General features: G+C 33.9%; 1 protein-coding gene across 1 annotated transcript in view; it reads right to left on the bottom strand.

The window, feature by feature from the left end:
• The window catches only part of SEMA3C (semaphorin 3C), a 177,506-nt gene that overhangs the window by 67,635 nt on the left and 84,168 nt on the right, over positions 1 to 25,703 (bottom strand). Inside the window, exons 3-9 of the mRNA XM_032402283.1 lie at positions 25,003 to 25,163; positions 23,771 to 23,833; positions 15,356 to 15,475; positions 7,516 to 7,606; positions 3,759 to 3,878; positions 2,123 to 2,265; positions 743 to 857 (exon numbers count right to left, since the gene is read on the bottom strand). Of these exons, the coding sequence (XP_032258174.1) occupies positions 743 to 857; positions 2,123 to 2,265; positions 3,759 to 3,878; positions 7,516 to 7,606; positions 15,356 to 15,475; positions 23,771 to 23,833; positions 25,003 to 25,163 (813 nt within the window). The remainder of the gene's footprint in view (positions 1 to 742; positions 858 to 2,122; positions 2,266 to 3,758; positions 3,879 to 7,515; positions 7,607 to 15,355; positions 15,476 to 23,770; positions 23,834 to 25,002; positions 25,164 to 25,703) is intronic.

Genomic DNA, 25,703 nt, shown 5'->3' with positions numbered 1-25,703 from the left:
GCTAACCCATCCCCCCACCCCCCTCCCCTCTAGAACCCTAAGTTTGTAAAAGTCATTTCTAAATGGCACTTAGTAAACATGACACTATGATGTGTATCAAGTTACTCTGATTAAAAAGATAACTCTTCCATGGTAGAAAGGAATCAGATTGTTAGTCCTCATTTGACCTGGAAAGTATAACCCTCCTCATGTCACACATGCTGAGAATACTTAATCCCAGGGTCACCAAGGAGGACTAAGACTGGCACACAAGTCTAATTTCTACTCTGACACTTTCCCATCCAACCTCCATTCTGCTTATCAACTATTAATAGTAAAAATATATAGCTGTATTCTCATACAAACTGATTTCAAATCAGAATATTAGAATTTAAATACATATGAAATGCACATTCTTTTAGATAAACACAAATATATCATTATTCATATGTAAATTATGCAAGTACCTCAGTTTCTGTCTCTATCTCTCTCTCTCTCTCTCTCTCACACACACACACACACACATTCATATATCATGGTGAATTCAATGAACTAAATGTTTCAGTAGTGCACTCAGGGCCAAAACAGATTTAAAAAACACTTAAGGAAATTTATGAACAGTATCCGGATCATTCATTCAAATTGGCAGATTATTTATGCTAAAAACATTCATGGAAAATAGACCCTCTTCTGAGAGGTTATTAAAATAAACTTTACAAATTCTTTTTTTCAAAAAACATTTTTCAATCTCACATCCATGTACCTAATTCATCGAAGTGTGTTTCTGGACCGTCTTCATCAGTTACAGAGCACACCAGCCTCGCTTTCAAGAAGGTCGTCCACTTGTTGACAAGGCTACGCAGTCCCCCAGTGTCATTCTGAAACCATTTTGAAAACACACTTAAGGCTGCTTAAATAAATATTAAAGGGCATTAAAAATTCAGCTTAGATTTGTATTACTTGAGGATTTGTTATAATCTGAAGGGTGGAAATGCTAACTACATCTGCATACCAGCAAAGATGAATATTTAAGATCTATAGTATTTTATAAAATGCCCATAGCTATACTATTAATCTTCTACAATATGGTATCAATTGAAAAGGTTTCAATATACATATGCCCTAAAGCTTTCTAAATTTAACAGTGTATGATGAAAATATCTGGAAAATGTATGGAGAACACATAATTTAATTTGCCTTAATAACTCACTGTATTCAATATGAACATAAATTATTGTATACAGTGAAGCTTGTAGAGTCTACTGTGGTCAGGAAAGTGGGTTTATACTTATACCAAGTGGTCTTCAGTAGTTCTATTTTCTCTCCTTCATTTCTCTGTGTTATCATTTAATCCTGAGTATTTCTAATCAGATGCTTTAATATATATATTTCTCCAGCCAGGGAAGGGAAAATGGCATTTGGATCATTCACAAATAGTCTCTACTGATTTTTTTTCTGTATGCCCAGAAGGCTTTCACCTTCTGCAGGCTTTACTGTCTTGTTCTAAATGACTGAAAAGCAGATGAGCTCCACAATCAGCGAAATACTGTAATATTTAAAAGTAAACTATTTTAAACACTGAACACTTTACGAAACACTTTTGCACAAAGTATGCTAATCATAAATAAGTCAGGGCAAACCTATAAAACTCCTATATGAGAGGGCATCATGAGTTTTCTTGAGCTGCTATGTATACTTACTGTTTATACACAAGAACATTTTGTTTACTGGTTTTAATTAAGACTATATTTTACGAATGTATTTCTTTTCACTGTTGTAAGACAGTTCCTCAATAATTGTCTTTAATGAGGTTCTACTGTATTTTATTCACAAGAACTGTTCTGTTTCTTTCTGTAACATACAATTTCGCTATTTGTTTTTAATACAAATGCATTAAATGGAAAAACAAAAATTAAACAAAACTGTTTATTTGTGTAAAACCAGGACCACAGTTATTTCCTTGAATTAAGCTTTTTTATCTCATACGACTGATGTGAATAAACAATAAATTAAAATGTCTCCTCTCAATATTTCATTCTGTAACCGTAGATAAAAGTAGGAAAATAAACTATTTGTAAAGGAAACATATTTATATGATTTGAATTTGTGTCTTTCTTCAAATTAGGAAAAGATTAATACTTACAGGACATATTCTAGCAATCATGGAATGAATCTGTTTTGTGCTTCTGCTATTGTCAGTCAGTTTCTCTTTGAAGAAGAAGTACACCTTAGCATCATTTGGATCTGTGCCATCTGGGATGACATGTGCATCCACAAACATAGGTTCTGGAAAAAAAATACAAAGACTATATATATACTCATGATGGAAATCCATCTACTGTTCATCCAAGTAGACCACAGGCATATGGCTTCTCCATCTTTGGTACAGAAGAACACTTCCATGTTCATAGGCATAGTCTAACAGTAATTGTATTCACACAACATACTGTATTTGGAATGTCAAGGGCCACAAAATATATCTATAACATAATAGCTTAATCAATTCTTTCCCTATCTGCAATACATTATAGAAGTTCAGTAAATGCAAAAATTTTTGTGCACTGATTAGTTCTAAACAATTAAAAAGGCTTTTCTACCAGGTATTTCCCATGGAACTGAATGATCATTTTATAGAAAAAAAGAAGTCTGTTTTTCAAAGTATAGTTTTCAATCTAGTGCATAAAAACTCAAATTCATTGAAGCAGAATGTGGAGCCAGGAGTCCAAGATCTGAAAAATGTTTTTTTCTTAAAAGACAGCATATGAAATGAAGGGGAAATTTTTCAAGGAAAAAAATGCAGTCATTTGAAGACACAGAGGGATTCCTTATTTCAAGAACAAAGCAAGTTTTAGAATGCTGTATTTCCAGATGTACTGGAGTCATAAATTGAAGAAGTAAATGGACAATCGATGCTTTCTTGTGCCAGCCTATCAATGAACTAAGATGCTTAACTGTGGTGATTCAAGCTTCACTGTGCAATGTTAAGTGAATTGCCAAATTTAGGGTCAGCTAGAAATCATCCCCAGGGTGAAATGACACAAATCTTAGTGGTTTCTTCTCCTTCTTCTTCTTCTTTTTTTTATTATTATGTTCAGTTAGCCACTGTATAGTACATAATTAGTTTTTGATGTCGTATTCAATGATTCATTAGTTAAGTATAACACCCAGTGTTCATGATTGAAATTGTACATTAAAGTCAAATGAGCATCTTTCATAATGTGAATTTCATGTGACTCCACCCAAAATTAGAAACAAATGAATAGTGATAATCATCAAGTTATCATACCTATGATTTCTGTTAAGTACTAAATAAATTATTAAAAATTATATATACCAGTTTTATAAGTTAAGGATCTAAGTATAAAACAAATAGGAGGAGTTCCTGAAAATACCTTAGTCGTTATATCTAACTGTCACAAATTTAGGAAAATTTTTAGATTTGACATTAAAATATTCAAGCAGACTAAATGAATAAATAGCATATTTAATTGTGATATGTTACAATTAAACAACTGGAGAAGATTCTTGCATATGAGCCTGTAAAATAAAGATCACTGTCATTTTTATTTATTAATATATCTTATGATAATTGTATGACAGTTAATAAAGAGAATATGAACTATGTACTACTTCAATTATTTATTTATCCTAAATATTTAAAGTCAGACAGTACAAAATTGTTACATCATGGCTGGTTTTTTAACCATTTTAACCTTTCTTCATTACAGAATTAAATTAGTTTAAAGCATGATTCTCAAAATGGGGAAAATGTTTCTTACCACTTAGCCATTTGGAATTGTGTTGATCAGTTCTGACTGCATTCCTCTTGGTTAAACTTCGAAAAATAGCAGCATCTGTGCCCATGAAATCTATATACATTCCAGAGAAAAGCTCCTCATCTATGAAAAAGTAAGAAAATGTCAACACAATTTTAAATGTTTTTAAGGTTATTTTAAAAATCAAGGAGAACTCACTTATTAGGTAGCCATCCACATTACAGAGTGTTTATAATTGTTGGTTTCCATTGTCCATTAAATAAAAAAATTGGATTAAACTTAATCTGGTCTCATTATTGCCTGTATGATTACCAAAACAATTTTATTCTACACAGAAATAAAAATTCCTCTGCCTATGCTTAATTATACTAAAAACCTAAGTTTATACAGTGTGTATCAAAAATGGCAGAAATAATATATGTATAAATGATAACAAAATGGCTTAATTATTACTTTCTTTTAATAAGTAAAAAATACTGTAAGAGAACACTCAGTTTCTAATTTTGGCAGGAATTAACCAAGTGGGAATTAGGGCTAAGTCATTTAGTACCCTGAATCTCTACCTTCTCATCTGTAAAATACAGGAATTGGCTTATGGTCTCAAAATTTTTTACCACGTATTAAAAATTCCATGATTTCACTAAATAGATTGAAAATATTAGTTTTTATTTTCAAAATATTGTTAATGATAAACTTATTTTATCATTAAAAGTATATGTTTTAATTTTTAGTGCTAGAAGTTTTCTATAAGGTAAACAAAGTGTTACTTTTTCAATTGTAATACACAATATATTATTAACATTATGCCAAAAATATAATATTATGTTAATAAGCCACATGTGGTTTAACATATTAAGCCATAAAAAACAGAATGCAGAGATAAGAAAGAAAATATATTTTAAAATTGAATTATCATCAATGGTAAAATCAGATATTTTAATCTGTGTTTGCATAACATTAGACATTGAGCTTATTTGTTAAGGTTCATATTAATTTCTAGTAAGGACAGTAAGCATTGAATGGGTATGTGTGACCCTAGAATAAAAAAAGTAGTTAAATATCTATTTAAAAAAGAATAAAATGTAACAGGTCTGACCCAATGAACCACTGTGCAGCTTTTTTCTCAGACCGATGTTCTAGAATTACTCCCCTGGCTCTCTTCAGATCATGGTCATTTTGGCAGGACTGGAACATTTTGAAGCACTCCAAACTCACTGCTTAGTAATAAGCATTACCAGTTAACCCAGGATAGAATGGAGAATGAAATGTTTTTAATATGTGCTCACCAGGTCATGAACTGGACCCTTACCAGTTAGCAAGTGGGTATGGCAGGCATTGTGTTGCCAGTTCTGCTTCCTAGTAGGGGTTTGAAGCCCATGAGAACAGATTATAGGAAGATAACAAATGTTCATGAAAGCATTTGGAGCAATTTAGCTATCTTTAAAATTCTGTGAACATTTGTGAAGCATCTACACAAGTATTCTGTAGAAACAATAGTTGTTAAATTAATATAACTTTGTAATTAATTATTTCACATTTTTATCATACAGGATTACCACCAAAATGGTGGGTTATAAATTCCTGCTATTCAATAGATTGATTAGCACAGCTGTCAATTATCATACCTGTTTCCAAGAAGAAAAGGAGAAAGGACACTCAGAGGATGGTGTGTGGCAGAGAGGGCTGATTCTAATCCTACTGCACACCACTTTATTAGTTATGTCTTAACTATTATAAAAGCCTACCTGTCTAATTGGCTTCATATCTTGTCTTAAATTCTTACTAATTTTATTTTTTTTAAGATTTTATTTATTTGTTTGAGAGGGAGAGAGAGAGAGAGAGAGAGAGAGAGAGCAGGAGTGCAAGAGCAGGGGGATGGAGAAGCAGACTCCCCACTGAGCAGGGAGCGCAACTCAGGCTAGATCACAGGACACTGGCTTCTTGACCTGAGCCAAAGGCAGACACTTAACTGACTGAGCCACCCAGGCACCCCTCTTATTAATTTTAATAGCAAGTTAGGAATAATGAAGCTTCTGCTTTATTTTGTATAAGAAATTATTAATATCACTTTAAAAAAATTTTTGAGTAGGGATTTTTTTTCAGAATGTCTGTGTTGGTTTATGCAAAGATAAACTGTGCCTTTTAACTTTAATCCAAAAATCCTTTGTTTTCCAATTTTACTTCCACTGAAGAACCTCATGAGGCTCTTGATGAGTTCTTTAAGAGATATCACCTAACTTCTTGCTGTGTTACAACGACATGAAAAATAGCAAAAAAAAAAAAAAACCCAAAAACCTAAATTTGAACATTGGCTTCGATACCACAACTATATTATGAAATTTGGAATTCTTCAATTCTCAATGTTTCTTCATACTTTAATACATAGAAATACTTTAAACAATCTGTGTTATTTAGTGCCTTGCACTAGAACAGAAATGATCAAGCCCCATATGGCAAAGTGACATGACTACACAAATTTACTCCACAATACTGGAGACAATATTGGAGATAATTTTAGAGGGGTAATCAGTAGAACAAAGAAAATGACAAATACAAGCTACTAAACTTATTCCTCCTTTTTGTTTCAGTTTTTAAGGTAAGCAAATAGTTTAATGACTCTGCTAGCTTACATTCTAATGTTAATCAAAATATTAAAAGATAAGGGTGCCTGGGTAGCTCAGTCGGTTGACCATTGGACTCTTGATTTCGGCTCAGGTCAGGATCAGGGTGGTGGGATCAAGCCCCACATCGGACGCTGTGCTCAGTGCGGAGTCTGCTTGTCCCTCTCCTTCTGCTCCTCTGCTCGCTCTCTTTCTCTCTCATAAATAAATAAATAAATAAATAAATAAATAAAATCTTTAAAAAAAGAATATAAGAATAGAAATTGAAATCTTTTTTTTTTGAAATTGAAGTCTCAAATCCTTGAAAAATGAAAGTCACTAACTAACTTCAATTTTGTAAACAAATCCAATTCTCTAAGGACAAAACTATTAAATGACTTATCACAGTTTAACAGGAAAATTTAAAATGTCCTGTTTTAAACCTTTTTTGTTCTAAATGATATTTGATGACTATTAGTGTTCACAGATCTTTGAAGTTTATTTTCATAGCATTTAACTTGAAATAAATGAAAACTCTATATATTTAGCCAGTATTATATATATATGTATCAGATCATTTCAATAGGTGAATACAGTTTTCTTCCTAGTGGAAAGACTTTCCAAGACACTGCTTTTATTAAATAATATTCAGAAGCTTATCTGAAAAGTTTCTGCATCAGACATAATTGAATATCTTGTAATTTCACTTTCTAATTTTTGGTCCCAATGATATACACATGCATTTTGTTATGCTTTCATTTGAAAGCAATACCATTTTAATCATTTGTAAAATATTACTAAAATATGAGAAAAAATGGGTATACTTAATACTAGAAAAAAAACTACAGAAAATATTGAAAATTATTTTATAATATATATCATTACATGTATATGAACACACACTTTTTTGTAAATGTTTGACTTGCTCTAGAAATGACAGCATCATAGTGAATGGAAAAAAAATACATGCTTATCACTTAATCACGAATTCTTGCAACCAAGAAACTACAATTTCTCAGCTCACAACTTTCTTTCTGTTACCTCACTCATGGACTATCATTCATGCTACTATCTCGACGGGCATACCATGTCATGAATTTATTTTCTTTAATTTCCTTTTCATTTGGTATTTCCCCCTCCTTCTTTTATTTTCCACTTACTGATCATAACAGACACTGTGTTCACATTGGGGTTGAAGGAGCAGCGTCCTTTTCCGGATTCACACTTGGAGTCAATCACAAAAACTTGGTCCTTTATTATGGAAAAAATACAAATACAGCAAAAGTAAATAACTTTATATTTAGTTAACCCAATTTGTTCTTTAGTAAAACAAAGCATCATCATAAATAATATGCTTTCCATTTGTTTCCTTATGCCTCCCCAATTTACTTTATTAAGACTTTCTTGGCCTATATGAAGAAAACATCTGGAAATTATAAGCAAACTTCGGCAGGTTAAAGTTCTCATCCTACTACCATCCCCATAAAGCTGATCCAATAAGTTCTTCTCAAATCAATACCAGGAAAAAAAAAAAAAATCAATATCAGCAAAAACCACCTGGGAATCAAGGATCATTGTAAACCTGAACTAGGTATGTTGAAAATTGTCCAAAAGAAGAAAATTGTCCACAGAGAAATAATGTATACAAGGATTATAATATTTCCAAAATAATCAAGACATTTCTAAAATTTATATTACCAGTTAATTTTGTTATGTAAGCATTATGCTAGATTCAACAAAGTTGAATTCATAATTTAGATAAAAATGTTTTTTACTCATTCATTTATTTATTTAACAAGAATATATTGAGCATTTAATATATGCCACGTACCAACAAAACATTAGGAATACAGTAAATGAGATAGACAAAAATCTTTATCCTCAAGTAATTTATAATATAGTGATGGAGAATATAAATATAAAAAGAATAAATACAGAAAATGTAGAATATGCTAGATGGTGCCCAGTGTTTAGGAGAAAAATTAAGCAGAAAATGGAACTTGGGAAACCCAGGGATTGGAGGCAATGATTCAATTTGAAATATAATGGTCAGTGTAGCCTAATGGAGAGGGAATATTTTGTTGGTGTGTTTACCTTTTTCTTAAATAAAGTTAGCAAAAGCTACTACTAAATTTCAAAGACAAAATTTTTCACTTTTGTAGGTTGCATTAGATGATGGAGGATCTTAATCATCAAGCTAAGGTATTTCAAAATTTTCCTGTATGGAAAATATTTTTGTGTATGGAAATGAAAGGATCAAAACACTGCTTTAAGAAGATTGGGCCTTACCTTGGTGTTTTAAGAAGATTGAGAATGGCAGTTTTAAAATATATATATATTTTTAAAGATTTTATTTATTTATTTGACAGAGAGAGACACAGCGAGAGAGGGAATACAAGCAGGGGGAGTGGGAGAGGGAGAAGCAGGCTTCCCGCTGAGCAGGGAGCCCGATGCGGGGCTCGATCCCAGGACCTGGAATCATGACCTGAGCCGAAGGCAGACGCTTAACGACTGAGCCACCCAGGCGCCCCAGAGAATGGCAGTTTTAAAAACAGACATTGGATTGAAGAAATAGATTTGCTTTCAATTGCAATAGTCCAGGAATTAGGTAATAATAATCTGACATGTCAGGATCTCAGAGATCATGGTAAGAGCAGTAAAGATATAAGAGAAGTTGTAAAGTAAAAATCAACAGAGCTTGGCAATCAATTACAAATTAGATGTAGTTAAAGAAGATGAAGAAATAAAGATGCTTCTGAACTTTTGACTCTTTAAAGAAAATAAAACTAGTTCATTTTTTTACATTGAATTTGATATGTTGGAAGGACATCCCTGAGATTTTAGGAAATCATAGAGCTTAAAAAGAATCACAGTCCTCTAGCCTGAAAAGGTCTTACAAAATGATCCTCTTCAGTGAATTAACTCTTTAGATGAGGAAAATATAACTTGCCCAAGATCATGTAGCTAAATAATGACAAAAGCAAAATTAGAATTCAGGCTCCTGACTCCTCACTATGTGCTTTCCAAAAAATCAATATTTATACAACGACTAAACTAGACAAATAATTGAGAAAAACAATAAAACTTGGTAAGGCCAGTTGTGATTGTTTAGCCAGAGACATACATATATTTTACTAAAAATGTGAGAGTTGGCACTGCAGGAAACTGATGAAGTTGCTTAGGTACCTCTTGCTCTCCACTGAACTACTCCTCCATTGTACAGCAACCTTTCTCACACAATTCGAGTCTAGATCTTGTCACAAGGAAGACTGTAGTCTACCTGAATAATCACTAATTCAAGCACACAGCAACAATTCTCCAATTTCATCTCCTAGGGACCTACTTCATCAGCCTTCTCTCTTCTTGACTTTGTTAACCTGTTTAGATTCTGTGCTATTTAGTCCCACTAATTTTTTGCAGAAATATTAAGTTCCTTGAATCTGTGATTTTTTTTTAAATTAGAAATAGGTTGAATCTGTGATTTTTTTTCATTGAAACCACAACCCAGAAGGGCATGTCTATCTATACATTCTCCATACTTGTATCCAAACATCTAAGCATTTTGCAGAGGGTGATCCAACAAGGTAAATGCAACGTAATATAGATTTGTGATCAACAACACAAAATGGATCTTCTGTACTGCTTAGTAAACTTTCAAGGACACTCTTATCAGCTGGTTCTTCCATTAATAATTTCAAACCATTGTCACTATAGTCAAATCACCTAACTTGTTCTCAGCTCATATGATTAACAAATGATTGATCATATGATTGCAGAATAAGTGAAGCCTTTAAATGAGACATCTTCAACTTCTCACTACCAAACACATAAATGAATATACATTAATACATTCCACTAGCACATGAGAGGAACTCTCCCTCTTACTTTAAGGTCAATCATTCCACCAATGTTTTGGATCTGATCATATCCAGTCTTCTTAGGCAACTTACACTTTTCATTATCCCCCCCTCTCTTGGATCTTATTACCTGGAACCTTTACATCATCATTTATACAACCCATTCAGCTCCTACACATTACTCTCCTTGAGAATCACATTTCTTTTTTTTTTTTTTTTTTTATTTTAAGATTTTATTTATTTATCTGAGAGAGAGAATGGGAGACAGAGAGCATGAGAGGGGGAGGATCAGAGGGAGAAGCAGACTCCCCGCTGAGCAGGGAGCCCGATGTGGGACTCGATCCTGGAACTCCAGGATCATGACCTGAGCTGAAGGCAGTTGCTTAACCAACTAAGCCACCCAGGCGCCCGAAGAATCACATTTCTTAAAGAATTACATATACTCATCACCATTTCCTAACTTCTCACTTTCTTCTCAATCCATTTCAATTGGGTATTCAACATCAATTGTTCTATTGAAACCCTTTGTTATATCCTAAAGGCAACCATGCTACACAATTCAGTGTTTATTTTTTAGACTTCATTTTACTAGGATTCTCAATGATATTTGAGATTGTTGCCCATTTCTACCTTTTTTAAAAGCCTTATTTTCAGTCCCAGAATGAACACATTTTTGTTTCTTCCCCTCTACTTGGGGGTTTCTTCTTTCCTGGCTGTTTCTTCTTAGTCATGTTCGAAGGTCCCTTTTCCTCCATCTTGCCATTAAATTAAGAGACCCTCAAGTGTCAACCACAATCACACTTCTCTTTTCACACTATACCTTCTCTGCATGATTAAACCCATGCATTGCCTGGGTTTCAGTTACTCTTATAAAACAATGACTCAAACATTTATATAGCCAACCATATATTCAACTGCCTACTTGATATTTCTACTTGGATCTTTCAACAGCAACTCAAACTCAAGAGAACAAAGCCCAGGCTTAAAATTGAAACTCAAACATGACTCTCTTTGTTGTTTCTCACTCAGCTCATGTCAAATATTTAACTGAAAAGGCCAAAAATAAAAAAACAAACAACAGGGGTGCCTGGGTGGCTCAGTCGTTAAGCGTCTGCCTTCGGCTCAGGTCATGGTCCCTGGGTCCTGGGATCGAGCCCCACATCAGGCTCCCTGCTCTGCAGGAAGCCTGTTTCTCCCTCTCCCACTCCCCCTGCTTGTGTTCCCTCTCTCGCTGTGTCTCTCTCTGTCAAATAAATAAAATCTTTAAAACAAACAACAAAAATATCAGTATCTGTGTCATTGTAAATTTTCTTTTACATAGCCAAGTCCACCGTTATCAACTATACTATTTTATACTTTATGCCTATTTTTCTGTCTTTATTGCCACTCTCTTTCTTTCTTGACCTTTTAAAATAATTTCTTTCTTGGCCTATTACATCCACTCCCTAACTGATCTCACTACAACCCTCTCATTCCCTCTCCACCCTAAATCATTTGCAACGTAACACACAAGTGAAAACACATGCCTTTCCATGCCATTTTCTGCTTAAGATCATTACAGTTGTTCCTCCTTTGACACAGGATAAAGACCAACATCTTAAAGGTAGCTTACAAATTCTGATATAATTTTATTTCTGCCATTATTCTCATCAAATAAATACATATTTGTAGATTGGATCAGTGAGAGAAACAAGTAGGATCAGAAAGAGAGTAGGTGGTGAAAAATTAGGAAAGAAGGCATAGCAAAATGTCCCACAGTTATAGATGTCAATAAAGGCATTGAAAAATAGAGGGCATGACCAACATGTTATAGAGCGGTCTAGGAGAAAGGATGCTGATTAGGGGAATCAATCTGATCACTGAGGAATCTTGGTCACTAGGAAATAGTTTTAGTTTACGGATGGTAATGAAAGTCAGATCAGAAAGGTTTAATAATTACATGAAAAACAGGGATATAAAAGCTGAAAATATAGCCTACTAGTCTGAGAAGTTTTATGGTAAGTAAAAGAGAGAAAAAGAAAAAGAGTTGAAAAAAGTCACAGATCTGAGATAATGATTTTAAGGAAAAGAAACATCCTATTTTAAAACAGGAAAAACAGTAAATAACAGGAGAAAGAAAATGAAGATATTAAACAGAATAATGAAGGTTATTGATCAAAGAACTTTATTGATAAGGAAAATGCACACACAACTTTTCTTCTGACAAAAGAAAAGCTATGAAAAGATTCATAAGCAGAAAAGTTTGGTGACTAATGTGCTTCAAAAGGCTCGGGGAATAATTTGAATGCCTGTGATATTCTTGGACATTCAAAGGTAAGGTTATCTGCTTGATAACTGAGGAGCTTAAACAGTATTCAACTGCTGGAACCAATGTATGGAGACATCTGATAAAATCAACCAGAAATGAGATGTAGTACTATTCCAAGAATGTGCAGCAAAATTAACCAATTATAGCTTCTAAATTAATGTTTTATTCATTATTTCAAGTCATTATATCCTTGTGTTGCTTTATCTTTTTTTAGGAACAGAAGACAGAGAATGAAGACAGTGGACAGAAGAGAAGTACCATGGTTAGGAATTGAGGTAGCAAGGATTTGTAGGCTCTTTGCATGGGCACCACTGAAATGGTCTGGAAAAGCTCTGACTCAGTCTCACAGAATAATGAAAGACTCATAGGATATAATGAAAGTGTGTGATGTTCCAAATGTTAAGTAGGCTCATAAAATATCCTCTGAGAACCAATGAATTGCTATTTGACAAGCAGATAGAAAGTGGTAGATAGTGTCTCAGAAATAAAACAGAGTAAGTAATGACTGTGCCATCCTAATTTGGTTCACTCTCAAACTGGTTTGAAATACAGGAAAAAGGCCCTATCTTAGCACCAGCACATGGTGTTACCAGGGAGTACTACCCCTGGTCATTACAAAATACAGCGTTAGTGAGGGGCGCCTGGGTGGCTCAGTCGGTTAGGCAGCTGCCTTCGGCTCAGGTCATGATCCCAGGGTCCTGGGATCAAGCCCCGCGTCCGGCTCCCTGCTCAGCGGGGAGGCTTCTTCTTCCTCTCCCTCTGCCTGCCACTCTGTCTACTTATGCTTTCTCTCTATCTCTCTGTCAAATAAATAAATAAAATCTTAAAAAAAAAAATCTTAAAAAAAATACAGCATTAGTGATTCATAAGAAGGAAAATTCTCTCAAAATACAACTCTCTGTATCATGCGGTCATTTTATGCTCAGGGATCTTTTATCCTAAACTAAAGAAAACAAATATAGTAGATGCTTGAGAGATTATGCATTCTATATTTATGTTTTTATATACTATAGATATATAAAAAATGATGTTATGGTGAAATCCCTTGACTTGAATCGACTACATACAAAGCTTGAAATTCATAATGCTTTTCATACTTGAATTGGCTCTTAAGATGTTCGCATGTTATTTAAAGAGATTAATTAATGGAAATGCTTCCCCTTTGAAATATATCTTTTGAAGTGAGACTAAAGTAGTTCATATTTAGTAAAGTGATTAAATTTTATTCCATGCTGGTTTTCCACAGGAGATTATTTTTTGGACCAACTTTCCAATTAAGCCTCGAAGTACATTGTGGGCCATTTGTACATGGGAAAATGATTTTATTTGAAATCTGTGCTCTGAAAACTGCTATGCTATTGTTGGCCTATACAAGAACTGCGCAGCCTTCAGTGGAGTGTCTGACAGATTACAGACGTCTGGGGCAGGAGTTTATTTAATCAATTGATCACAGGAATGTGGTTCTAATGACAAGCTCAATGCCGCCAACTATACTCTTCCAAGAAGCATACCTTTCCTTTTCTTTAAGACTTGTAATATTTCATATCATCTTGAACCACTTGGAAATGCCTCATTTTGGGGTCAACTTATAATTATTCAGCTATTTTTAAATGACTTTTTATTTACCCAACGACATGTGTGTATAAATTACAGGTCTGAAAAAAATTAATAATAAAGTAATATAAAGAGAATCATTGTTCAATTATATTTGTACTAGAGTACATTAATCTCTGTTAAAGGAAAATAAACTTAAGAAGGTATATCAGTAGGAATATTTAATCTTTTTTACAGTTCTAATCTCTAAGATTGAATTGACATTCTTTAAGAACTGGACATTCTAGATTTAAGTTGCATAAGGAAAACAAAGCAAGATAATTTAGAATAATTAAGTTTTTAAAATGCTTCTATTTAGTAAAACAACATGTTCGATTAAAGGAAGGAGGGAAAATCTCTTTTGGTCTAATGCATACTTTCCTTAGTCACTAATTACAAATTGAGATAAACACAGTTTTAAATATCATTGGTGAAGTTCAACCAGCCTTTATTTGTCTAGACACATTAGGTATATACTTAATGTTTAGCAAATGTGTTTGTTCATAGAACCCCAAATCATTTTAACTAATGTAAAAATAAAGCTAAAAAGTCTAGGGTAGACTATAATGTTGGTCTAAAATGAAAGTATGATCTATTAATTTTAGAAAGTTCTTTTCAGCAAAGGCACTTGGCATCCTGCTTTATATATCTTGTACACTTATCTCATAAAAGTTTACCAAATTTGAAAGTTAAATAAGAAATTACTTAAAATAGCTTTAAGAAAGTGAGGTTATACTACAATATTTCTATAATTTGGAGCAAATAGTATCAATACCTTCTTTTCTAAATAATTATAAAATTACACCATTTTTCTTTCCTTCATCTTTTGCAGCTTTTTTATTCAGAAATATATGTATTTAGTTGAAGGCAAAAGCTACACTTTAAGTAACTTGGAGGACAGTAACCAAATGAAATATACTTTGAATTAAAAGGACTTGAATGGGGGCGCCTGGGTGGCTCAGTTGTTAAGCGTCTGCGTTCGGCTCAGGTCACAATCCCAGGATCCTGGGATCGAGCCCCACATTGGGCTCCTGGCTCAGCGGGGAGCCTGCTTCTCCCTCTCCCCCTGCTCATGCTCTCTCTCTCTCTCTGTGTGTCTCAAATGAATAAATAAAAAATAAATAAAAAAAAATAAAAGGGCTTGAACCTTTGATTGATTACAACTTTTTTAGATTCAAATACTGTTTTAAGAAATCTTTGACACTAACACTAAAACTAATAATGAAAAATTGTTACACTTACCTCTGATCTCCTCCCTCGATTCAAATAAGTACACACAGGGCTGAAAGCACCACTCCCACAAACATACAAGTGAGTGCGGTTGAAAGCCTGAATTACACGGACGAAGTTCCCACAGCCATGCTAAAAGAACAAATGAATAAGCAGTTAGTAATACAGTGACTTTTATTGCTATTTCTAAGTAGTACTCTCATACTCTGCTATATATTTTCCTTCCTGCTCTCACTTTTTTTGTTGTTGTTAGCAGATAACAAGAGAATAACATGGTTTATTCTATTGGTTTACTTCAGGAAGAAGGTAGTTCAACTAGGATGAGTAAACTGGTATGTCTCTCTCATATTTTAATATTTTATATACTGTGTAAGTTTTTATGTTCTGAAACTTTATGAACTTACTCTATGTCTGAGGAAGTTGAGAAATTGAAAAGTACACCAAAATGTTTCCTCAAATGTTCCTCAAAACGTGGCATGTGCGCACACACACACGTTATATAAACATATTTTGAACGAAACTGTGCTTATACAATGTCCATATCATCGTTACCACATAACAGCAAACACTACTGGCTTTTACAGTGGGTGAATAAAGCAGATTGTAAACACATGCCAACATTGTGATGCGATCATTATCTCTCTGGCCTCCATTCCCCTAAAATACTTTCTTCCCAGTTTTCTTTTCACCTGCTCCTAGTCCCACTATTGGAAAAGTTGTCATTTGTTCACTCAATGAAATGCAAAATATTATTGTAATTGTAAGTTGACTCTGACCTTGCAGAAGTATATAAACATGGTCAGCATCAAAGGTGGATCTCTGTGAATTAATCACTGCATGTTGTATATTGCTAGGCTCACTATCCCTTCTTGACTACAAATTAAGCAAGCCTGAGATTGAATGTTGTTTTCTTTAGTCATTTTTCTTCACAAAAAACATCATAAAAATGACTTTAAAGGGGCGCCTGGGTGACTCAGTTGGTTAAGTGTCTGACTTTGGTTCAGGTCATGATCTCACGGTCCTGGGATTGAGCCCCACGGTGGGCTCCCTGCTCAGCAGGGAGTCTGCCTGTCCCTCTCCTTCTGCCTTTCCCCCCGCTTGAGTTCTCGACCTCTCCTTCTCTCTCAAATAAATAAAATCTTTAAAAAAATAAAAATTAAATAAAAATGATGTTACAAGGACAAAATTTTTATTTTTTATTTATTTTTATTTATTTATTTGAAAGAGAGAGAATGAGAGAGAGAGCATGAGATAGGGGAGGGTCAGATGGAGAAGCAGACTCCCTGCCGAGCAGGGAGCCTGATGCAGGACTCCATCCCAGGACTCCAGGATCATTACCTGAGCCGAAGGCAGTCACTTAACCAGCTGAGCCACCCAGGTGCCCCAGGACAAATTTTTTTATAAATAGATATATTAAAAGGTAACAGTGTTTTTCCCATGGGTAGTCAGACAGCATATATTTCTTTTTTTTTTTTTACTCTTTTAAAGTACCATATTACTAATTTTTTATAAGCACATTTATTATTTATATTATTAGTAAAGTAAAAAAAAAACCAACCAATTCTACTAAAGTAGAAGTTAATTTTTTTTAGAAGTCAAGTTTAATTTTAAGTCAGTATTATTTTACATTTTCTCATAATATTCTCCGTTTATATTATTACTCGCCAGTGAACAGATGCTTATTTTTATATGTTGTAATTTTATACATGTTTTTATCATGGATTTTATTATGAAATAATCATTAGCTCTGTTGTCAAAGAAATTAATCCTTACAGACCAGACTATACACTTTGTTTTTATTTTAAGACATCAAGAGTTTTTGTTGAATATATAGTGTCACTGTATCTTGACACCTGTTTATATAGAGGTACCTGGAAATTGACTACATAACTGCAGATGATAATGTGTTTCTCTGTAGAAAAAGAATAGATGAAGTATGGTGTTTATATAATACATCCAGGTTTAGGTTATCGACTTGTGTTTATGTTTTTCACATACAAGTTTAATCATTCTGGGATTCTGTATATTCTATTTTCCCATATAAGACATGAATTCAATTCTATTAATAATAGATTATATGTTGTCTTGAGTTTTGTAGACCATTTACTGTCATGAATTACTGGTATTGGTAAAAAGAAAGACATCACTAATATGTACTATATTTCAAATACAGATTATACTTGTTTCATGTATATGTTTCTCTCTATATATATATTTTATATCTACTTACCATGGTCAGTATTTGTTGGGAATTTACCATGCACTAGACTTTGGAATGATCATTTTACATATTTAACCTGTTTTACTTCCCAGGAGGTTTGATTTTTCACTTTTATAGCTCACATTTATTGAATGTACTTATGCCATTTGGGCACTTCACATTCATTCAGTTTGGTACAACTCAACTCCTTTTAGAAAAACAGAACTTAGAGCTTTTTTAGTTAATTTGCTTGAAGTCATTGAGCTAGAAACAGGTAAAACAGATTTTCAAGCACATGTGTGTCTAACATTGAATCTTGTACTTTTAATCACTTTATAATTTGTCACTGGGTGAGGAATCCACAGTGGGTAGAGGAAAGTTTTTACAAGTTATTAATGTTTGCAGAGCTCTTAATCCTTTGATGTTATGTATTTTTAATCCTCAAAGCAATGTTCTAATTAAAGTATTAGTCCCATTTCATTGATGAGGAAACTGAGTCCCAAAGAGGTTAAATGAAGTGCTGGGTCTGGAACCATGGTTACCCTCCACCATCTAGTTTTTCTAAAGAAAGGGGTGGATTCACCATGAAACAGATTCCCAGACTACCTGATAATGTCCAGTGTGCCCCTCCAACATTCCCCACAGAGAAAAAGACAAAGGAAAACAAATCAGTTAATTATTGAAAATCATTTTCTAGGTCTTTTCTGTTTCCCTAGTTTTTGTCCACATTATTTCTGATTTAGACCACAGCAATCATATCAATGCTATCCAGCAAATATTTACTGAACTCGTTCTATGTAAACACTGTATATGGTGCCAACAACACTGAAATGAATAGATTCAATTTCTCCTTTCAGAGAAAGGAAACCATAATATACGAGGCTGTGTAGATGCTATAATAGAGTTATATTTTTTCAAAAATATGCTACAGGAGGAGAGAAGAGAGAATGAATAATGCTGACCTGGGTGTAAGAGTTTGAAAGGGGGTGTCATTGGAGCTGGAACTTGAAGAATAAGCTAGATACTTTGACAGGCAAAAGCACAAAGAGCTTTCCGACAGAAAAAAAAGAACATGAACAAAAAAAAATACTGGGGGCATGACAGAGCAGGATTTACTTGGGAAGCGGTGCCTAGAGGGGATAGTGAATTACTGTGTGATGAAACCAGAGAGGCAATTAGAGTTGGTCTGTCATCATGCCACAGTCTTAGATGGGCAGTAGATGGTGGATTTAAGTGTACAAATCTCAGAGCCAATTGACCTGGGTACAAACTCTAGATTTACCTTTCAGTAGCTGTTTGAACTTGAGACATTTACTTAGCCTCTCTGTGCTTCAATCTTTTTACCTGTAAATGGTGATGATAACATTTGTTGTGAGCAATTGTGTGTGGAATCGTGTCTAGCACACAATAAATATGCACAGTGTCAGATATTGGATTCGTCCATATGTATTTTTTATTTCAGTGGTCAGAAAAAGTCTGGTGAAGTGGACAGGGCATTTTTCCTGAACAGAGCTTAGTACAGGTCCTGAGCATAGCAGACATCTATGAAAGGTTTGGAGAATGAGCCTTCAGTGAAGTTTAAAACTGTGGATTTTTTTTTTTTTTTTAATTGCTTAGTCCTTTTTTAAAACTGCTTCCTGGTACAATGCTAAATGAAAAATCATGCTGTTAACATTATGCAGAATATAATACCATTTTATTTATATTCCTATAAGTGCTGCAAAAATATACACCCAATTTTTAAGTGATTACTTTTGAGTAGTGGAATTTATTTTATTTACTTAAGAGTAATATACCACTTACCATGTGCTATGTACTGTACTAAGCTCTCATCAAATATTAACTCATTAATCCTCATAACAGCCCAATAAGGTACATACTATGAGAATGCCCATTATGCAGACAAGGAAACTGAAGCACAGAGAGGTTAAGTCTCTAGGGTGAAAGAGCTCAGAAGATATTGTTTTCTGTTGCTTTTTACATGCTTTTCTAGGTCTTCAAAGATTTCTGTATTGAACATGTATTTGTTATGTAATTTTTAACATAGATGTTTTTGAAAATATGTCCTGGAGCACAGATGCATAAGGCTTTAAAAATATTGACTCTTCATGGCCCAGACTATGCAATGGGGAAAAAAGTCCCTCTTATTCTTTTCTTCTTGGCCTACACTTCTTTGGTATGAGCAATAAATCAAGGTATTTTGATAAATATATTTCTAAAGAAAATATATTTTCCAGTAGTTTGGGATCCTTTGGTCACATAAATAGGGAAACTGATATTCCTCAACTAATAAAGTTTGACATTGTGTGCATGTAATGCACATATGTCTAAATATATGTAATCCTGCTTAATTTTCCAACAATCTCTTACAGTATTTACTTAGTGCGTTCATTATGCCCTATCTCATTGGATATGTTTGACAGCATATGTGCTACTGTGTAAGCTCAATTTATTTAGAGTATGAATAAAATATTAACATTTAGAAATAAATGGAGCATGGAGGAATGTGAATACATAGGGACAGAGAGGGAAATGGGAGGTGGGTTACAGTCTCTTTAGTGAGGCAGAAAATTAGCTATATTCCCACCATGATAATGTATTTTCTTTATAAACATTACCTTATTATGATATATGATTACTGGGATCAAATTTTAGTTTATCTTGAATTATTTTCTAATAAGTGTTATTTTCTCTAATTAAAATTTGGTACATTAAAAAAATCTAAAGGAATAAGAGATGCTTGAGTCCATGCTGTATATTTTCTTTGTTGCTACAGCAGTATGGATTTTAATTGTCAGTAGCTTATGTTTTACTTAAGTAGATGATTAATATAATATTTAACATCAAAATATTTTAATTTAATCAAAATGAAATTCTAAAATATGTGCAAAATGAATTTACTAAAAATACTATTAATTTAAAGGCATCAATAAACTCACCATCCCCACCGCGTCCTACCCCCAACTTCTGACAATCACTTGGAACAGATTCCCATGCTTGGTTTGAATTTTTTCAGATCTTGTTTAACTTTAGTAAGTGCCTAGATATGGATCTGAGCACAGAGAATAACGACACTACCCAGTATTTCCAATCAGTAAGGGGAGAGTTATAGTTACAAACACAGTACAACATGTGCCAGTGTTTCCAGTGTACACAGAGGGACAGCCAGCCTAGCCCCGGGTGGGCAGATGAGACTTTACAGAGAAGTGACATCTGCACTGTTACTTGAGAGGGTAAGTAGGTGATTCCCAGGTTAAAAAGATGGGAAGATGATTGAATAAGAAGGGAGTCACATATACTTGGGGTCAAAGGCTGGAAGAGGAAAAGGGTATAACTTATTTCAATTTCAGTATCATTGAAATAAAATAAAGAAAAAGATTAACATAGACCTAATGTAGTTGCCAACAAATCTATCAAAACTTTCTTAAATATCCCAGCTGCAGTGTGTTTTTCTTTGTCTTTTGTGGGTATCCTTAGCATTTACCGAATTCTTCCTAGTGAGATGGCATGTTTTATCAGATAAGACAGAGTGGGCCCCCTCCCACTTGCTAGCAGGGCAGCTGTGGTAAGTTCCTCACTCTTAGTGATTTTTTTTTATCTTAAAAATGTGAATGGTGACAATACTGTCCATCTTATAGCACTATTGCGAGGATTAAAAGAAAGACTTAGCATGGTGCCTGGCCCATTCCGTTAAATGTTGGCTATTACTATTTGGTAGTTACTGCATATATGGCTCATCATCTCTAGTATCTTGTAAAGACTCTTAAAGATAGAGACTCCATCTTCTTCACCTTTGGTTCCTTCATAATAGGTAACTGATTTGCACAAATTAAAATTCCAGTGTTTTTAAATAAAATATTGAGTATTAGATGATATTTCTTCTAACAGAATTAAGAGATGATTAACTATTTAATTTCATTAAAGCATGTAATAAAAATATGTTGTTCTGTAGAATTTCTAAAGACTATTTTGCCTTCTTTTCCTACCACTGGTCTTTTTCTTGTGGCCTGATTAAAGGACACTTCTCTCTAAGTACTTCTTCACATGTATGAAATGAGCTGGATTTGTCAAACATTCTCTTCTCTTGCATAGACAGAACATGTATTTGAAAGAGTTAGTTTGATTATTTCCCAGGACCCAACAATGTTGGCCGTATTAGAACAGAACCCTCCACCAGTTACTTCTGTTATGTATACTAACTGGCTACATAGCAGAATTTAAAGATATCCATGAATGATATTACAGCATGATAAAACTATGGGAAAATGTAAGCATGTATTGAAGATTTCATCTAATGACTCTTAATTATAAGAAAGCAAATGACAGAGCATTTCTATTTTGCCAAAGGGAGAAAGACATCAAATTACTTGGCTAAGATTCTTCAGAAAATCAACACCAATCTTTGAAAAGAGAATGTGCAATGGTATCTAAATCCTACATATTCTGTCTGTGATGCTTCATATGAATGGGAAATGAAAATCTTTTGAACAAAGAGGACAACTAAATCCAGTAATTATAGCCACAGGATATTATTGTGGCAAAAGGCAAGATATGGTAGGATACACATCAGCGGGCCAAATCTCTACATTAGAGAATGAAAGAAAACAATCAAATTCATGCACAATTATTGAAATAATAGCTTCATTGGACAAAAAAAAGACTTCTCCACAACATTATACTTTCTATTTGTTCCCTAGAAGACAAGCATAATGTATTCTTTTGAGTGTTTCTTACACATTTTTCTGGATTTTTTCCTATACACTACGGCCCAGCAGATCCCATGGGGAGCAAATATGCCTCTGCAAGCTCCTTCTGCCCATTTGAAAATTTCTCTTAAAAGGTGAATTCTAAAACTGAAAACGTGAGACCCAGAACTGAGTCACTCCTGGTGACCTCTCAACAACACCCTCCAGTGAGACCCAGAGTCTTCCATGGCCCTGTCTCACACCAGACCTTTTCAGAACCTCATATCTGGATGGTTAAGAGTCAATGAAAATGAAAGTTTAATTTCCACACTTCCTCTTTTCACAAGGATCATTCTTTTCCTTGAACCACTGTGATGAATCTCTGAAACCCTCACTATCAAAGCTCAGTGCATAGCCTTGGACCCTGAAGACAGCATTTCTTACCTCTACACTTACAATGAGTGCTTAGTCAACATTTTTTACACAAAGTCAAAGCTGTTATTTCTTATGACCTCAGAGCTGATTGTGCGTGTGTGTACAAATACTAGTTTTTCTACCCAGCCACCATATTTCAACTTCATACCTGCATAAACACATACTTCCAAGCTCATTTGATCAATGTTGACTTCTCCAGCAAGATAATAAAGTTGAGGAAAGTCAGACTGTCTATTTTAGTATACATTATGTCTGTAGCAATAAACACTATGCCAGACACATAATAGGGGCTCAATCTGTATTGGTGGAATGAATGACTGAAAAAGTAAATAAATCCATAAAAAAAAAACCTTCTTTACCAAATCATTTGTGTAAGAATGGGTATATTTTTCGCATTTTGAGACAAGAAGGTAAAATGACATACATGCTTCATTATAAAATTAAATAACGTGTACATAAAAGACCGGTCCATGTATTTGTTTTATAATATTTGAGAATAATTGAATGTGTCAGTTTCAGCAAGTTGTTTGCAGAAATCCATATAGATTTCTTTCTTAACTCTTTATATGGAATTCTGCCTAAAGATATACAATTTGTACAAATGTTGCACACTGAACATTTATTGATACTCATGTCTGTCTTGATTTCTGTTTCCATGGTTATTTTTAACTAACAAAGATACCAGTAATCATTGGTGATTTAAGCCTCTGGAATGTGCTGGCTCACCAGTACCCTTTTGCCGAGATCTTTCTTTGGAAAAGCCCACATGGTATCTGGGAGCTTCTCCAGACACTTGCATTATCATTATTTCAGTGGCCTGCTGAGAATTCTGCAGGTTGGATCCACTGGAACAGGGGTTATTACTGAAATCCATCACAAAATGTGTCAGAATGCAATAATGAAAGCAAGGCTAGAAATTTTTACCCAGTCAGGAATTCCTAAGTTACAGTGTTTAAGAGTTCCAATTTCTTTGCATTTACATTTTTTACCATGTGTCCAGCCAAAGATTTAAAATACCAACACCCTTTGTCTCACTCTTGGCTGCACTTGAGGTACATGGATTCAAAGACTAAATATTTAAGTTTTGGAGTTTTTTTAGGCACTCACTGTGGGATCTTTGCCAGCCATCTTGCACTCTTCGACTTTGATTGCAGATGCCGGCCAGAAAACCTGCTCAGAAAGGAAAATAAAGGTTGCATAATCACACTTATACGTATGAAAACTCAGTGCTCTTCATTTACTTTATGCTAACACATTTCTTTAAGGCATTTCTATATTTATATTTCAAGAGTTTTCTTTCAGTTTATAAACTTAAATTTATAAACTTAAATTCATAAAAATTTTATTATTTTATTCTAATAATTGTTTTTATTTCTCCCATCAATTTTTCCTTTAACAAAAGTCTTTCAATAACATGTGCCCATTTCCTAATGACATAGTATTAAAATAAGGTCATTCATGTGTACAATAAAATGTATATTTCCCTCCTTTTCTACTATATTTTTCTCAACTGCTTACATCACAATGAATTTACATTTATATTGCTATTTTGGTTTAATATTGTTTTTGGTAAACCACAGAGCCAGGCTGGTAGATTTACTTAAAACAGGCCCCTAGGTACTTCAACAGCTAAAATAACTTGGATTGAATCCAAGAGATTCCCTCTCTGAAATACTCAGCTAGTGTTCTAAGTCACTGTAGCCTTGGGTCAAGTCTGACAGTGATGATTATTTTTTTTTTAATTGTCAGCCATTGACCCTTGTTAAAATAATAAATTCAGAATTCTCCTTGTTATATTAAACTTATAATTTACTTTTATTTCTTTACTCCAATGAAGATCAATTTATGTCCTTCTTGTGAAATAGAAGATAAATATAGGTCATACTTGTTCACAGAACAGTGCACTTAACTGTTCCTTTTAGGCCTTCTTGGATTACATACAGATGACAAGGTAGATTTTCCTTTAGTCTGATCATTTTTTTCAGGCTATACTGTATGCTTCTTTCTGTCTGTCTATCTATCTCTCTGTATACACACACACACACACACACACACACAAACACACACACACTCGTATGCAAACACATACACAGGAAGTATTTTCTCATTTAGTTTCAGGTTTTGAAGTGTTAAAATCTATGAAGCCAGACAGTGAGAACTGAATTGATTATATTTTCAGTCCATGAGGTAAGTATGAACTTCCAATTATTTATTGACATGTGGCCTGTATTTTCTATAGTTCTAATGGAATACACAATTTTTTCATTATATTTGAAATGTTTAAAGGAAAAAGGAACCTAACAAAGTCAACATGGCCCTCATAGAAATGACAAACTTACACTCAAAGGTTCTTGACTTATATTGTTAATATTCAAGGAAAGAATGTGATCTTTGCTGCCCACATATATCCGGTCCTGATCTTCATCCATTAATAATATCCTGTAGTCTAAAGGGTGGTGGGACAGGCTGAAGTATTCAGAGGTCTTGGTTTCTCGAAGCTCTGAAATAGTGAACAGCACAGTAAAAATAGAGGATTTTGGTTCCATGATTCTATTATTTTAATGAAAACTATTTTATAGAAATATTTACCAAAAAAGTTAAGATATATTTTCCTTCCTACAATAATAAATTAATTTTAAAAGAGAATTATGGATAGACATTGGGGAGGGTATGCGCTATGGTGAGCGCTGTGAATTGTATAAGACTGTTGAATCACAGACCTGTACCTCTGAAACAAATAATACATTATATGTTAAAAAAAAGAAGAAAAAGATAGCAGGAAGGGAAAAATGAAGGGGGGGGGAATCGGAGGGGGAGATGAACCATGAGAGACTATGGACTCTGAGAAACAAACTGAGGGTTCTAGAGGGGAGGGGGGTGGGGGGATGGGTTAGCCTGGTGATGGGTATTTAAGAGGGCACGTACTGAATGGAGCACTGGGTGTTATATGCAAACAATGAATCATGGAACACTACATCAAACACTAATGATGTAATGTATGGTGACTAACATAATAAAATAAAATAAATAAAATAGAATT

Source organism: Phoca vitulina, unplaced genomic scaffold, assembly GCF_004348235.1.
Source record: "Phoca vitulina isolate PV1807 unplaced genomic scaffold, GSC_HSeal_1.0 scaffold4, whole genome shotgun sequence".
Taxonomy (NCBI): Eukaryota; Metazoa; Chordata; class Mammalia; order Carnivora; family Phocidae; genus Phoca; species Phoca vitulina.
This window is presented reverse-complemented; position numbering and strand designations above follow the sequence as displayed.